Source organism: Ursus maritimus, unplaced genomic scaffold, assembly GCF_017311325.1.
Source record: "Ursus maritimus isolate PB19 unplaced genomic scaffold, ASM1731132v1 scaffold_3, whole genome shotgun sequence".
Taxonomy (NCBI): domain Eukaryota; kingdom Metazoa; phylum Chordata; class Mammalia; order Carnivora; family Ursidae; genus Ursus; species Ursus maritimus.
Window position 1 is genome coordinate 20,994,416 of NW_024425563.1, and position 15,902 is coordinate 21,010,317.

The following is a 15,902-nucleotide window of genomic DNA, read 5'->3' on the forward strand; positions in this document are numbered from 1 at the left end:
GTGGGGCTCGATCCCAGAACGCTGGGATCACGCCCTGAGCCAAAGTCAGAGGCTTAACAACTGAGCCACCCAGGCGCCCCTGCATCAGTATCTCTTAATACAGTAAAGACTAAGCTGAATTCCTCACCATCATATACTTGCAGTTAAAAGAAAAAAAGGACAATTCATTTAAGAATGTCCTTGATGATGCAATAAAAATTTTAATAAGTCCCTATCATTAAGTACACATCTTTGTAATATTGTGTGTGACACAATGAGGAGTACACATAAAGCACTTTTGCTGCATACCAAAGCATAACGGTTACCTGAAGGAAAAGAATCTATACAATTGTTTATGAGCTAAAATACCCACTTGTCCTCTCCCTAGGCCCCCACAACAGGATACAACTTCCTTTTAAAAGAAAAACCGACAGATCATTTATGATTATTTAATTTCAGGTAAAGGCCAGATATTTACCTGTCATTCCAAAGAAAACAACAGACAGTATTTGCTGCCAAGAATAAAATTCAAGCTTTCAAGGAAAAATCACAATTTTGGAAAACCGGGGCACCTGGGTGGCTCAGTCAGTTGAGCATATGACTCTTGATTTCAGCTCAGGTCGTGATCTCATGGTCTTGGGATCGAGCCCCCTGTTGGGCTCTGGGCTCTACAGGGAGTCTGCTTGAAATTCTCTCTCCCCTTCCCTCAGCCCCTCCCCCACCCTCTCACTAATAAAAAAATAAATAAATCTTAAAAAAGAAAATAATTTCAGAAAATTGGTATCTAAGGTTGCGAATTTAACTATTTCCAGGCAATTAAGACTCTTCTGATGAGACTGGTGGTGATCTATTAATGAGTATGTTTTTTTTATATTACATAATGAAATGTTTCAACATTTAGAAGAGCTGCATAACTCAATGAACCGTATTTTCTAAATGAACAATGAATGATGTCAAAACCACACATGGATAAAAGTGTAAGACAAGCCAACAGATTTTTTTTTTAAGATTTATTTATTTTAGAGAGAGTGCAAGCAAGAGCGGCAGGGGCAGAGGGAGAGGGAGAGAGAATCTCAAGCAGACTCTGCACTGAGAGCAGAGCCCGACGTGGGCTTGATTCCACCAGCCTGAGACCATGACCTGATCCAAAACCAATAGTCGGACACTCAACCAACTGAACCACCCTGGCACCCTGCCAATGGATTTTAATGTAACACAAACAGGGTTCAGAATGAATAATATAACTACCTTTTAGAAACTAACACTTGTCAAGTTTTAAGTATCAAAACAGGATAGCTACCATACCTGATATCAGACCTACTGATTTCCAAGTCCACTGTTCTCTTTTAGTATATCATACTCAATGAAGAGCTAAGATGTTACTAGGTCAGATGATTTTCTATCTGTGTGAGTGAAGATACACACAGGCAGTAGCAACCAGTCATTAGGATATATGACAGACTCCTGGGATGTATAATATGGCTTTCAGTTTACATGTACAAACAACAAAACTTTCAGGAAGTTTTATACCAATGAATACTAAATTATCTTTTTTTAAAATTAATTAACTAATTTATTTGAGAGAGAGAGAGTGAGAGAAAGAGCACAAGCTGGGGGGGATGGGGAGAGGCAGAGGGAGAAGCAGACTTCCTGCTAAGCAGGGAGCCCCATGCAGGGCTCAATCCCAGGAACCTGGGGTCATGACCTGAGCCAAAGGAAGATGCTTAACTGACTGAGCCACCCAAGCACCCCTAAAGTAGGATTTTTTTTTTTTAAGATTTTATTTATTTATTTGACAGAGATAGAGACAGCCAGCGAGAGAGGGAACACAAGCAGAGGGAGTGGGAGAGGAAGAAGCAGGCTCATAGTGGAGGAGCCCGATGTGGGGCTCTATCCCATAACGCCGGGATCACGCCCTGAGCTGAAGGCAGACGCTCAACCGCTGTGCCACCCAGGCGCCACTAAAGTAGGATTTTCAACCCAAGTCCAAAAGAACATAGTCTCTAAGTGTAACCAGACATTAGTTAGGAATTTCAAGTTCCAGGTCCATGTTCAGTAAGATTCGGAGGAAAATATCCTCCTATTATATCTTACTCAAGTCCCAGTAAAATGTTCATTTATTAAAAAACCCTTTTCAGCAATTGTGTTTTTAGCAAGATTTTGCCTGTATACTGGATGGCCCAACAGAAACATTTCTAAAATAATATTAATTGTAATTCTTAAAACCTTTCAAAGAACAATGTTGAGAAGGTTAATTAGGAAGTCATCTCACAAGAACATCATATATTAAAGATGAATGAAGAGTACTGCTAATTTTTAACAGATTGAAGGGATATATACAGAATAAGCAGAGTGATGTACACCCACTTCAAATTTTACAAATGATTTTTGTGGCATTAATAACTTCAATAATGCAAATAGACATACTATGCATTATATGTCAAAACTAAATGTGAACTGCAGCTCCAAGCACATGTTCTTTGCTTCCCAATGAAAGATGCCTTTGCTCCCACCTCAAATAAAGATTAGAAACTCCTAATACAAATCCTAAAGTTAAGAGTTTGTATCCTAGGGGCGCCTGGGTGGCACAGCGGTTAAGCGTCTGCCTCCACCTCAGGGCGTGATCCCGGCGTTCCGGGATCGAGCCCCACATCAGGCTCCTCCACTGTGAGCCTGCTTCTTCCTCTCCCACTCCCCCTGCTTGTGTTCCCTCTCTCGCTGGCTGTCTCTATCTCTGTCAAATAAATAAATAAAATCTTTAAAAAAAAAAAAAAAGAGTTTGTATCCTAGGATTCAACCACCAGTTTTCCTCATTGGACAATCAGACACAGCTATGATCAGGATCAGTGCCTCTCACTCTTTTTCATAATGACATGCATAGAAAGTGGTAATATTTTTATGGCAAATATGGGTATGAGGCTGCAGGCTCCTGATACTCTAGGATCAAGGCGGGGTCAACATCTCAACACACAAAATGCATCTGTGGCATATTCAGTGTGCTTTGGCAGTATCACTTACGAAGCTTTTATCTAGATGGCTAAAATAGCTATTAGAAGATACTAGTAATTTCAAAGTTCTGAAAGATCCTAAAAATTCAAGACTAACCACTCTGAAAGGATGCATCCATTCTACTATAGAATTAGTGAGTACACAAAACACTTAGCACAGTAACTGGAACATAGTAAGTGCTCAATAAATACTAGCTATTATTATAAGCTATTACTACTGTATTAATTTTCCTCTTAATAGTACACTTTTTAAAATGTCACCTTTCCACCTGCTTTCATAAAAGGCCACCATCAGGTCACCCCTTCCAGACTTAGTACTCATTCTAGACTTCTAAATACTTCTGAGGATCCAGAATGCAGGCCAAATCCAGCCAGAGCTGAAGCTTCTCCCTAAAGCCCCCACAACCATCCAGTCTGCAAAAATAAAAAAAAATCCACAGAAATCCAAGTCATTCTAACAATTTAGCCCATGCAGGTAAACAAATTTCTCCTAAATCACCACCAAGAGAGAGCTACACATCACTCAAGTGCTTTTTCAGAATTTTTTTTTTAAAAACATGGTGATAAACTAAAAATATTAACCCAACATAAAGGCTTTGAGTTTCACGTTTTCACATTATATTATTTTCAAAGAAAATGTATCAAGAGAATGTTGAAAAGACCAGAAAGCAAGCACAGAGCAGACCACTATTAACATCTTTCAACAGAAGAAATATGAGGTTAGCTAAATATTAATATCCTAAATATCAAATGAGTTAATTAGTACCTACAATTATTTGAAAAGCTCCAATTAACATTTTGTCTGAATACCATAAAACTAACCCAGGGTTAAGCAGAAGACATCATAATGCCCTGTAATTAAAGGCTGACAGGAAGGGCTGGAAAGAGGTCCAATTTCTTATCTTTGGGCAGCTGAACGTCTAACTCATCCAGAAGAGACCGGTGTTTTATAAATTTTTAAGGGAAGAAACTATGCAACTTCCCTAAGCAGACATTTATTCATACTTCTTCTAACGAATAATACTAGAGGACTGAGAACTATAGAAGCAGTAGCAGTAGGTCGTTTCCTTCAAAGCAAACCAATGACTGTAAATACTGTGCAAAAAAGCACAAATAAAAGATTCTGAACATAAAAAGAGAAATTTCATTTTGCATGATGAAGCAAAACAGAACTTGATTAAGCACTTTAAATTTTAATATAACCTAAATTTATTATAGGAAAATATAAGATATTTTACTGCTTGTATAATTGAAATATGTGAACAGAGAAATAGTAAATCTATGCTAGGGTCAGTAGGAACTGGGTGGTCTGCATACTGAGGAAAGAAGTACTCAGTAAAAAAAAAAAAAAAAAACAAAACCAACCAAGAGTTAAACTTAGTCAAAAAATTTGCTGGTTCATAGATTCTCATAGGAAAACAGGAAACAGGTTTTTACTTACAATTATTTACTTTAACAACAGAAACTAAAGTCAGAAAAGAAAGTAACACACCGGATAGCCCAACTATTGTTAAAAGCAGTTTTTCCTCTATAGTAGTCTTTATTAAGACCATAGATATTCTTTTTGCCCAAGAGAATTATTTGATCCAATGAAATGAACAGGCTACCTCTTGATAGGTTGGCAAAAAATGACTATGAAGTACACTGCTTGTTCCAAAAGAGAAATTTTTCTCCCAAATCAAAACATTGGATTCTGGCTTTTATTAATATTCTCCGAAGGATCTGATTAATTTTAATTTTAACATAACATTTCCAGTTATACAACATAGATGCAGATTACAAATTGAAAGATTCAAGTCTTCAACTTTTCTACCTTAAAAAAAAAAAATCCTAAAGAAAAGCAAAATAACCCTAAAAATACTAAAGTTGAGGAGACATTACAAATACTGTCTTAAGCTAAATAAATACGTGCCTTAGGTAGTATTTTTCCAAACATTACATTGCACCATATTAGTGGGCCACAAAATTAGTTTAATGGGTTTGACCAACATTTCACTAAAAAAAAAAAGACATAAAAAAGCAGAATGGGGGGAGGGGTAAAAAAAAAGAAAAACAAACAGAAAACAACCGTAATACTGCCTTAAGAAATTCATCAGTATTTAGTTTTAGAATATTGTAACTTTACAATAACTTGAGAAACCTTCCATAAAACAATCAAAGCTGAACTAAGTCACTTATCTCATTAAACCTTCTAAGAAAACTTTCAAATGAAAAAATATTTGGAAAAGGTTCCACTTGAAATAATCGTCACTTAGTTACAGATTTATAAAGCAGGGAACAGAAAGCTTTTGCTGCAAAGGGCCAAGCAGTAAACACTTTGTCTCTTGCAACTAACTTTGTAGAGCAAATGCAAGACAGACATTACAACCAGTTAATAACCAGTGTGGCAGTGTTCCCATAAAATCTTATTTTAAACAACAGGAGTTCTGAAGGCTTCAGCCCACAGGCTGTAGTTTGCTGACTGATGGTATAAAAAATTTATTTCTATTTCAGAATGCTAAAAACCTTACCTATTTTAATGAATCGACAAGGGAACATCTGTTCATCAATTTTATGCTTCAAGGTGAATGTTTCTTTGTTATAATCATTCTTTAAGCCACTGTAAAAAACAATAGGTTATCAAATCTGACTTTATAATTTAGTAAACACACAAAAACATAAATCATACTCAGATCTTAAGGTTAAACAGAATTCATAACCAGGAAAATGTAAAGAAGTAGTCGAAGGGACGCCTAGGTGGCAGTTGGTTAAGCGTCTGCCTTCGGCTCAGGTCATGATCCCAGGGTCCTGGGATCGAGTTCTGCATGGGGCTCCTTGCTCAGTGGGGAGCCTGCTTCTCCCTCTGCCTGCCACTCCCTCTGCTTGTGCGTGCTCTCTCTCTCTCTCTCTCTGATAAATAAATAAATAAATAATCTTTTAAAAAAAGAAAAAAAGGAGTCAAACATGAGAATATAGGTCAAAACTTACACCTTCGCATCAACTGCATTATAACTGTGTTCTCTTACTTACATGAGGGCTAATGAAAAATGTTCAGTGTCAATTAAAGGATGTGGCTACAGTGCATAGAAATTTTGTGTGAGAGGACTTAGTGCCCTTAGTGTATAACTGAATATAACATAAAATATATAAACAGTAAGAAAAAAATTAAAAATAATTCACGTCCATATCTGACAACTTAGAGCCAAATATTTGAGTCTGTGAATTAAGTTTTTAAAAATTCTGATGAAGATGTTAATAATGCTCCTTTTATAGCTCAATAAATTTTCAAAGACACTCTCACTCCATTGGTTTACTAGCACCACCTTCATCCTAAATAAAAATAAACCCTTATCACCTCTCTACATTAACAGCTAGGATTTAAACACAAGTATTTATGGGAAAATCAGTTACCTTCAGGTTGCCTTATGTCCTAAATACTTTCATAACTTAAATTAAATGCAGTATAGATGTAATATTTACTTATATCAAACACTGTGCTAATGGGACATATTATATCACAAATATATTCTAAAACACCATGGCTTTATTTGTCCATTCTACTGGCTCTCTGATTTTTTCATCATCTAGGGGGCAAATAAACACTTTCATTCCTCATGGTCTATGTCTTTAAAACTCAAATTTACTAAGCTCCTTCCAAGTGGCAGCACTGTGGTAGATATAGTCACATACTTTTTCTCTTTTTAGTCTCCAATTTATACTAAATTCCCAAAATACTGTTTCTGGTTAGGGCAATCAATCTTAATGTTTTGGATAGAGTCTGCATCTATATTTTTTAAGATTTTATTTATTTAATTGTCAGAAAAAGAGAGAGACGGAGCATAAGCAGGGAGAGCGCCAGGCAGAGGGAGAAGCAGGCTCCTCAATGGGCAAGGAGCCCGACGCAGAACTCGATCCCAGGACCCTGGGATCATGACCTGAGCAGAAGGCAGACGCTTAACTGACTGAGTCACCCAGGCCTCCCTAGAGTATATATTTTTATAGCAAAGATTTTTAATAAAGCTGAAAATATTTCTGAGGTCATTTACAGTTCAAAACTAAGATCGAAAAGTAAGTAGGGGGGAAAAAAAACCCAAGTTTTATTTTCTTCTTTAGTAACAATATTAAGTAGTGGCTGGTGGTTAAAAAAAACAGGGCTACCTCAAGCCACAATTTTAAAATAAGGCACTAGAAATACAATAGTAGAAATATTCTTTTCTCCCTTAAAAGAAAGATCAAACCATGCAGATTTAGCCACAAAGAGATAAAACTAAGACTGTAGCTTGTTCAGAAGACAACTCTTTCTTCCCCATAATCATAACTCACCTGGATAACAGCTCTGTCATATTTTCTTCATTCATTCCACCAAAGACTTTAAATTTCTTCAAATTGCAGACATGAGTTTTCTCATATTTTCCAAATGTGATGTTCTGGACTATAGCAGGCCTTTCAAGTTTCAGAATCAAGTACTAAAAAAAAGAAACAACCAAATTATATCCTCCTTTGTTTAGAATAAATAGTTAAACAACTTTAAAAGTTACAACTTTGGACAATTAGCTGAAGAATGCATAAGATCCATCTTATCCATCCTACACTGGTAGACCTGTGTTTTTAATGCTAAAGAACAGTATGACACAGCCCTGTATAGGCTGCCATACCACCACCACTTCTTCCCAACAAACTACATCATCCTGAACTGTAGATGAAGGGGGAGAAAAGGACGAGTAAGATAACTTCTAATGGCAGTATGCCATTCAATAAAAGATATAAACAGACTATGAATTACCAAATAAAACAAGATTAGATTGCAAAAGTAGCAATCACATATTCTCATCAATCACACCCTGATAGCAAATTCAATGTTCAAAATCAGTGATAAAATTTTAAACTTAAAAACAAACTTAGGAGATTTACTAACCAGCCCTACCAATTTTATAAATTAAAAAATCCTGACCTACTATAGATACATCTAATGCAGCTCAAGATTTCCTGTTACACACTGGATAAAATGGGGTCGGTTAATTACAGAACACATTTTACATTATGTAGACTGTTTCAATTATAAAAATCAAGACGGAAATTACTACTGGTTGAGCATACGGAAAAAAAGCTATTCAGAAAAATGATTCAGGGGCACCTGGGTGGCACAGCGGTTAAGCGTCTGCCTTTGCCTCAGGGCGTGATCCCGGAGTTATGGGATCGAGCCCCACATCAGGCTCCTATGCTATGGGCCTGCTTCTTCCTCTCCCACTCCCCCTGCTTGTGTTCCCTCTCTCGCTGGCTGTCTCTATCTCTGTTAAATAAATAAATAAAATCTTTAAAAAAAAAAAAGAAAGAAAAATTATTCAGATGTTTTGTTACAGTGGCTTCATGCTAATAATGGGTAATACAGGTGACAAAGGCAGGATAAAAATAAAATTGGTGGTTGGTCCTACTTCATAACATGCAGAGAAAACTATCCCAAGATGGATCAAAACTGATCCAAAATCTATCCTTTAGGATCAAAGACCCACATGTAAGAGCTAAAACTCTGAGATGAAAATAGAGGTAAATATGAGACTCTATATTTGGCAATGATTTCCTAGAAATGACACCAAAACCTAAAATAAATTATACTTCACCACAATTAAAACTTTTGTACATCAAAGGATACTATCAAGAAAGTGAAAATATAACCTATTGAATGGGAGAAAATATTTGCAAATAATAAACCTAATAAGGGTTTAGTATCCAGAAAATATAAAAAATTCTTACAACTAAACAACAAAAAAGACAAGCTAATTTAAAAACAGCAAAGGACCTCAACACTCCTCTCCCCAAGATAAACAAATGGTCAACAGGCACAGGAAAAGATATATCACTAATCATCAGGGAAATGCAAATCAAAATCACAATGAAATATAACTTCACACCCGCACTAGGATGGCTATAATGAAAAACAAACAAACAAAATAAGTGTTGACAAGGATGTAGAGAAACTGGAACTCTCTAAGACATTGCTGGTAGGAATGAAAATGGTACAGATGATGTAGAACATAGTTTGGCAGTTCCTCAAAAAGTTAGACATAGAATTACTACATGACCCAAAAGTTCTACTCCTACATATATACTCACGAAGTGAAAAAAGGAATTCAAACAAACACCTGTAAACAAATGTTCAGAGCAGTGCTACTCACAATGGCCAAACGGTAGAAACAACCCAAATGTCCATCAACTAATAAATGGAAGAACAAAATGATGTAATTCTATAAAATGGAATACTATTCAGCCATAAGAAGGAATGGAGTACTGACAAATGGTATGACGTGGACAAACCTCAAAAACATGCTAAGTGAAAGAGTCGGACGTAACAGGTCATGCATTGTATGATTACATTTATACGAAATAACCAGAACAGGTAAATCCAAAGAGGTAGAAAGCAGATTAGTAATTGCCAGAAGCTGTGTTAAGGGGAAAAGGAGAGGCTACTTAATGGGTACCATGGGTCCTTACAGAGTGATTAAAAATATTTTGGAACTAGATAGATAGTTGCACAACACTGTGAATGTATCAAATGCCACTGACTTGCACATTTTAAAATGGTCAATTTTATGTTATGTGACTTTTTCCTCAATAAAAGAATGAAGCTGATGTTGACATGAAAGATGATGACGATGATGATGATGATAAAATCAAAGTGAATATTTTGTGAGCACTAACTCCCTTGTCTGGCTCACTGCCTGGATTTTTATATGTATTCTCTCACTTTAGTAGGAGTAAGAAATAGGAGTAGTATTTTAATAATAATTATCCTCTTTATCCTTGTCACACAGATGAAAAAATTTTGGCTTAGAAAGGCTAATTAACTTGGCCATTGTTACAACGCTAATCAATGGCAGATGTGACATTAAAAATCAGTCAGTCTGACTGACTGATACTGTTGGTTGGCTGACCCAACCACCATTTTCAACCCAATTCTTCCTAGCCACCTTCCAGCCAAAGGACAAAATGCTGAGATGTAAGCAGAGGTAAGTTCTGCTCTCTGAAACAATATGCTACCTCTATTTGAACAGTAGCAACTGCCACAACCACTGTGTAACCATGAAGGAAAAAATCAAGAGAATCTCAGAGATAGCCAACTATAAGCCACTCAGCTTTCACGAGAAACTGCCTAACTGTAGTTTTCTTGGGGAGGAGGCAGGGGGCAGGAGGGACCAGATTTGTTTAATCCACCGTCTTAGGAACTTCTGTTATTTGAAGTTAAAACCATCCCTGCTGATTACTGACCCCAGAGCCAAGGCTTTAACCACTGCACCATAACAACTGTTTAGGTTTATATACTGTTTACATCTTAAGTAGCAATTAAAATTTCTTTATTATCAAAAGTGCCATAGAAAAATTAAGATTCCTATTCTTTAGTCATTGATTCTTTTTTTTTTTTTTTTTAAAGATTTTATTTATTTATTTGACAGAGACAGAGACAGCCAGCGAGAGAGGGAACACAAGCAGGGGGAGTGGGAGAGGAAGAAGCAGGCTCCTAGCGGAGAAGCCTGATGTGGGGCTCGATCCCATAACGCCGGGATCACGCCCTGAGCCGAAGGCAGACGCCCAACCGCTGTGCCACCCAGGCGCCCCTAGTCATTGATTCTTTTTATCTATATCAAAGTATGGTATGGTAATATGATTTTTGGGAATTCGAAGTTTCTTAGGAATACAACCATATGTTAGAGAACAGACTGCACAGGTAAGCAAGGGAGTATTCACATCTCTTTCTCATTAATCCACACTCCCCCTCCTTCCTTTCTCCTCCTTTCTCTAGTTATCCTTTAAAGTCTCAGTTTAGAAGTCAGCCTCCCCATGGGGCGCCTGGGTGGCTCAGTCATTAAGCGTCTGCCTTCGGCTCAGGGCATGATCCTGGAGTCCTGGGATCGAGCCCCGAATCAGGCTCCCTGCTCTGCTGGGAGCCTGCTTCTTCCTCTCCCACTCCCCCTGCTTGTGTTCCCTCTCTCGACGGCTGTCTTTCTCTGTGTCAAATAAATAAAATCTTAAAAAAAAAAAAAAAAAGTCAGCCTCCCCTAACAACTGGTTAGGTACAGTGTTATAACGAATAAAAATGGGTTTTTATACAATCTGACGTGCACCACCATCATCCTATATACAATACCCCTAAGTCCAATAGGAAGTAATTATGCATATATATAATTTTATTAATAACCAAGTAGAATTTTTGTTATTAAAAAGTTACATAAGGGGGCACCTGGGTGGCTCAGTCAGTTGAGCATTCAACTCTTGATTTTGGCTCAGGTCATGATCTCGGGGGTCGTGAGATCGACCCTGCAGAGGGATCCCCACTGAGCGTGGAGCCTGCTTAAGATTCTCTCCTTCTCCCTTTCCTTCTGCCTCCCCCCAACCCCACTCGTGTGCATTCTCTCTGTTATTTAAAAAAAAAAAAAGTTACACAAGTAAAATGTAAACTCTCTAATCTGAAGCAAAACACCATGATCTGACAGAAACACACCTCAGGGTAAAATTTTAATGTTTGGGGTACGTGGCTGGCTCAATTGGTAAACATGTGACTCTTAATCTCAGGGTCTTGAGTTACAAGCCCCAAGTTGGGGGTGGAGCCTAGTTTAAAAAAAAAAAAAATTAAGAAACCTAAATGTTCTGGGAAACCAGTTAATTAAGTTTGATACACTCATGCAATAAAATATTTAAAAAATTTTAATGTTTAATCACATTTTGACTTTATTCATAAATTTCTGATTTCCATTTTTCTGACTCTTGAGCATAAATGCTGGGTAGTGCTACTGTTAAACAGTGTTTCCCATAATTAAATAGGTTTTCATTATTTTTAATTTGGAGAAATAACTGCTGTAGATATAGTAATAAAAACTAAAAAAAAAAAAAAAGTTCATTAAGAACCAACATTTTAGAAATACTATTTTAGAATCTATCATAGCAGGTCAAGGGCAGGCTGCCCCAAGATGGGCCACTTTGGCATAAAGATTATTTTGAGTTAAAAGTAAACAAAACCCAGCAGATGCAGGAAAAGCTCTCTGCCTCTCCCTAAAGTGCTAAATTGGGGAAAAGAGCCTGTACCAGGAAAAGAGCTATTAAGAGAGGCTCCCCTTTAACTGCAGAACTCCAAACCTTGTTTTTCCAAACATCTCCCTTCACCTTCTCACTAATGAACTTTCTCCCCTTTGTATCCTTAGAACCTACCCCTCGCCTTAGCTCATGTAAGCTTTGTGTTGCCTCACTGTCTTTGGAATTTCATGTCTGCATGGACTCCCCATATGTACACCTGTTAAATCTGATTTTCTCCTGTTAATCTGTCTCATGGTAATTTGATTCTAAGAAGGAACACCGTGGAGAGGAAGGTCTTCCTCCCTGACACTATATATCAACCTTTGAATTTTAACTATGTAAGTATGAATATATTAATTTTAAAATACAACATAATGCATCACAATCTCCTTTCCAAAGGGGGGAGGTACCACAGAAAATCAAAGAACTATCACAATGGTTTGTTAATTCAGCCACAGAATTAAGTAAGCAATGAAAAAAAATTTTCCTGTTCAAAACTTGCTCACAATTTCAGTCTTCAGAAATTTTCTTCAATGTGAGAAAGGTGATTTTAAAAATCCTTTTTAATCATATAAATAATTACAATTTATAAGAAATAGGGTGATAAAAAAGGAAGAAAATGGGTCAGGGGAGCTAGTGGTAGTAGGACTTACTCTAGAGCTTTAGATGGGTTTAGCAATGAAAGTGCTTCAAGGGTGCTTAAAGGATGAAACAGTATATTATTAGTTTCCTCAAACTGCCATAACAAATTATCACAAACTTGGTGGTTTCAAACAACAGAAACGTATTCTCTCACAGTTTGGGAGCCCAGAAGCCCGAAATCAAGGTGTTGGTAGGACCATTTCCCTCGGAAAGCTCTAGGAGAGGATCCTTCTTTTCCTCTTCCAGTATCTAGTGGCGTCTGGTATTCTTGGCTTGTGGCAGTGTAACTCCAATCTGCCTCCATGTTCACATGGCCTTCTTCCTGGTATCTTTCTGTGTTGAACAAAGATACTCCTCATTGGGTTTAGGGCCTAAGCTTAAGCCAGGATGATCTCCCCTTGAGATCTTTAAATTAATTACATCTGCTAAGACCTTAAGGTCACATTTTAGGATTCCACGTATCTTTGCAGGGGGCTCACTACTCAATCTACTACACAAAACCAGCAAGGTCAAATGGTATGTGTTGAGACCGAAGAGGTAAGCAGTCACCAGGGCATTCTATGCCATTATAAGGAGTCTGAATTATAAATACAATGGGATCTATTAAACACAATGGAAAGCCAAGATCTGATCAACATTTAACGCACACACACACACACACACACACACACACACACACACACACACAATATGCTTTGTGGAGAATAAATCAAAGGAACTGACAGACCAGTTAGATGTTGTTACAGTAATTCAAGCAAGAGATGAGATGAAGACTTAGACTAGACTGGTATGGAGATGAAGAGGGTTAGACAGCTCTGACATATTTTGGAGACAGAATAAATGGAATTTAGTGATAGCTGGATGTAGGAAGGGGAGGGAGGTATCAAGGATGATGATTTAGCTTCTAACTCGAGTAATGGGGTAATTGGGAATATCATTTAATTGAAAGGGCTGGCAAAGAAACAGGTAGCATGGAAATAAGACTAGAAAAGTCCAGATCCATGTAAGCTATGTAATAACCTCAGTGTCTGAAAACAACATTTATGTGATTTATGAGGTCTTAAGATTCTGTGAGTTCAATGGACAGTTCTTCCAATGGTAGCTCCTAAACTCAATCATGTTGCTGTATCAGCTGGTAGACTGGCTGGAGAAGTGGGCTTAGTAGGGATGGAAATGAGGAAGCTGAACTTCGCTGGGACAATTGAGCCTCTCCATGTAGGGCTGTATCCTCAAGGAGGTCCGGTGGGCTTTCTTCAGAGCATTGTGCTCTCAGAGTTCCAAGAGATAGCAGAGCTATAAAGCCTCCTGAGGCCTTGCTCAGAAGCTGCAATAACATTTTTATAGAATTTCCTGGTAGTGAAAGCAAGTCACAAGGCCAGTCAGTCAGGATTTGTAAGGTAGAGGAATAGACTGCCCATCTTGCTGGAAAAGAGCTGTAACATCCGACCAGATTATGAAATTTGGACTTTATTTCACGTACAGTAGAGAAACACAATAGATTTTAAGGTGTGGAGTAACAACAACAAAATCAATACCCATTCAGGATTAGAAACCCTCAGAAAACTATACAAAAAAGGCAACTTTCTCAACTGAGAAAAGACCTCTAAAAAATATCTACAGCCAGCATCATACTTAATAAAGATTCCCCCCAATATTAGGAGAAAGAAAGTTGGAGCCAGGGGGGAGTAATACAGAAGATGAGAAGATATTTGCAAATCAAATATCTGATAAATTACCTATATACAAGACATTAAAAAAACTCAAGATTCAACAGTAAGAAAACAACCAAATTTTTAAATGGACAAAGCTTTGAATAGCCACTTCATCAAAGAACATTTAAGGAAGGCACAACAGGCATATGAGAAGATGGTCAACATCACTAATCATTTTTAAGATGCAAATTAGAACCACAAACACTCGTACATTACTTTTCATTGTATCTTTATTTGTAATAGCCAAAAACTAGAAACAAACTAATGTCCATCAACAGGTAACTGGATAAACAAACTGATACGTAAGATACAAGAGAATTCAGCTAGGCAACAAAAATGGATAAATTATTGACACAAACAATACAGATGAATTTCAAGATATCTTTGAGTGAAATCAGACAAAAGAAATATATACTATATTTTTCCATTTACATAAAATCCTAGAAAATGTAAATGAATCAATAGTGAAAGAACACAGATCGGTAGTTACCTAGAGATGGGGATGGAGGTAAAGTGAGACAAATTAAAAGGAGATATGAGAAACTTCTGGGATAGTAGATATGTCTAATATTTTAAGTGTGGTGGTATTTTTAAAGGTATATGGATGAAAAATTTTCAAACTGTACACTAAAAATGTCAAGCTTATTGTATATCAATTATACCTTAATAGCTATTTAAAAATTATAAAAGTTAGTATTAAGAAAATGAATAAGGGGTGCTTAGGTGGCTTAGTCGGTTAAGCGTCCAACTCTTGGTTTTGGCTCAGGTCATGATCTCGTGTCCTCAGTGCTCAGGAGGAGTCTACTTGGATATTCCCTCTCCCTCTGCCCCTCCCCTCACCTGCGCTCCCATGCACATGCTCTCTCTCTCTCTAAAATAAATAAATAAATCTTTAAAAAATATGAATAAGCAAGCCACAGACTTAGAGAAAATATTTGCAATACATAATTAAGAATTTATATTGAGAAAAAATATAAGCAATTCCTACAACTCAGTAATAAAAAAAGCAAACAACTCCATTTTTTTAAAAGGAGTAAAGAATTCACAGAAAAGATAAATGAATAGCCAATAAGCAAATGGAAAAAAGTTCTTAAATCATTAGTCATCAAAGAATTATAAATTAAAACCACTCCACACCAACAATAATCACTAAAATTAAAATGTGTTTCAATGCCAAATGTTGGTGAGGCTGTGAAGCAACTGGCAGTCTGATAATTTCATAGAAAGTAATATATCTCTACCTTAAAATGCAGTAATTCTACCTCTAGATATATACCCAAAAGAATAAAAAATACATATTAGTAGTAAAATCTTCTAAAAGAATTCATATATAAGCTTTATTTATAATCACCAAAAACTGAAACAATGCAAATGTTCAAAAATAGAAGAATGGGTAAACAAATTATGGTATAGGATGCCTGGGTGGCTCAGTCGGTTGAGCATCCAACTCTTGGTTTCAGCTTAAGTCATGATCTCATGGCTCCTGAGCTCAAGACCCATGTTGGGCTCCATGTTCAGC

At 36.9% G+C, this 15,902-nt stretch overlaps 1 protein-coding gene across 6 annotated transcripts in view; it reads right to left on the minus strand.

The window, feature by feature from the left end:
- Positions 1–15,902, minus strand: part of MKLN1 (muskelin 1) — a 334,164-nt gene that overhangs the window by 100,742 nt on the left and 217,520 nt on the right. For all 6 annotated transcript variants that reach the window (XM_040643986.1, XM_040643985.1, XM_040643988.1 and 3 more), the window contains 2 exons: positions 7,290–7,432; positions 5,498–5,586 (listed from right to left, as the gene is read on the minus strand). In XM_040643986.1, the coding sequence (XP_040499920.1) occupies positions 5,498–5,586; positions 7,290–7,432 (232 nt within the window). The remainder of the gene's footprint in view (positions 1–5,497; positions 5,587–7,289; positions 7,433–15,902) is intronic.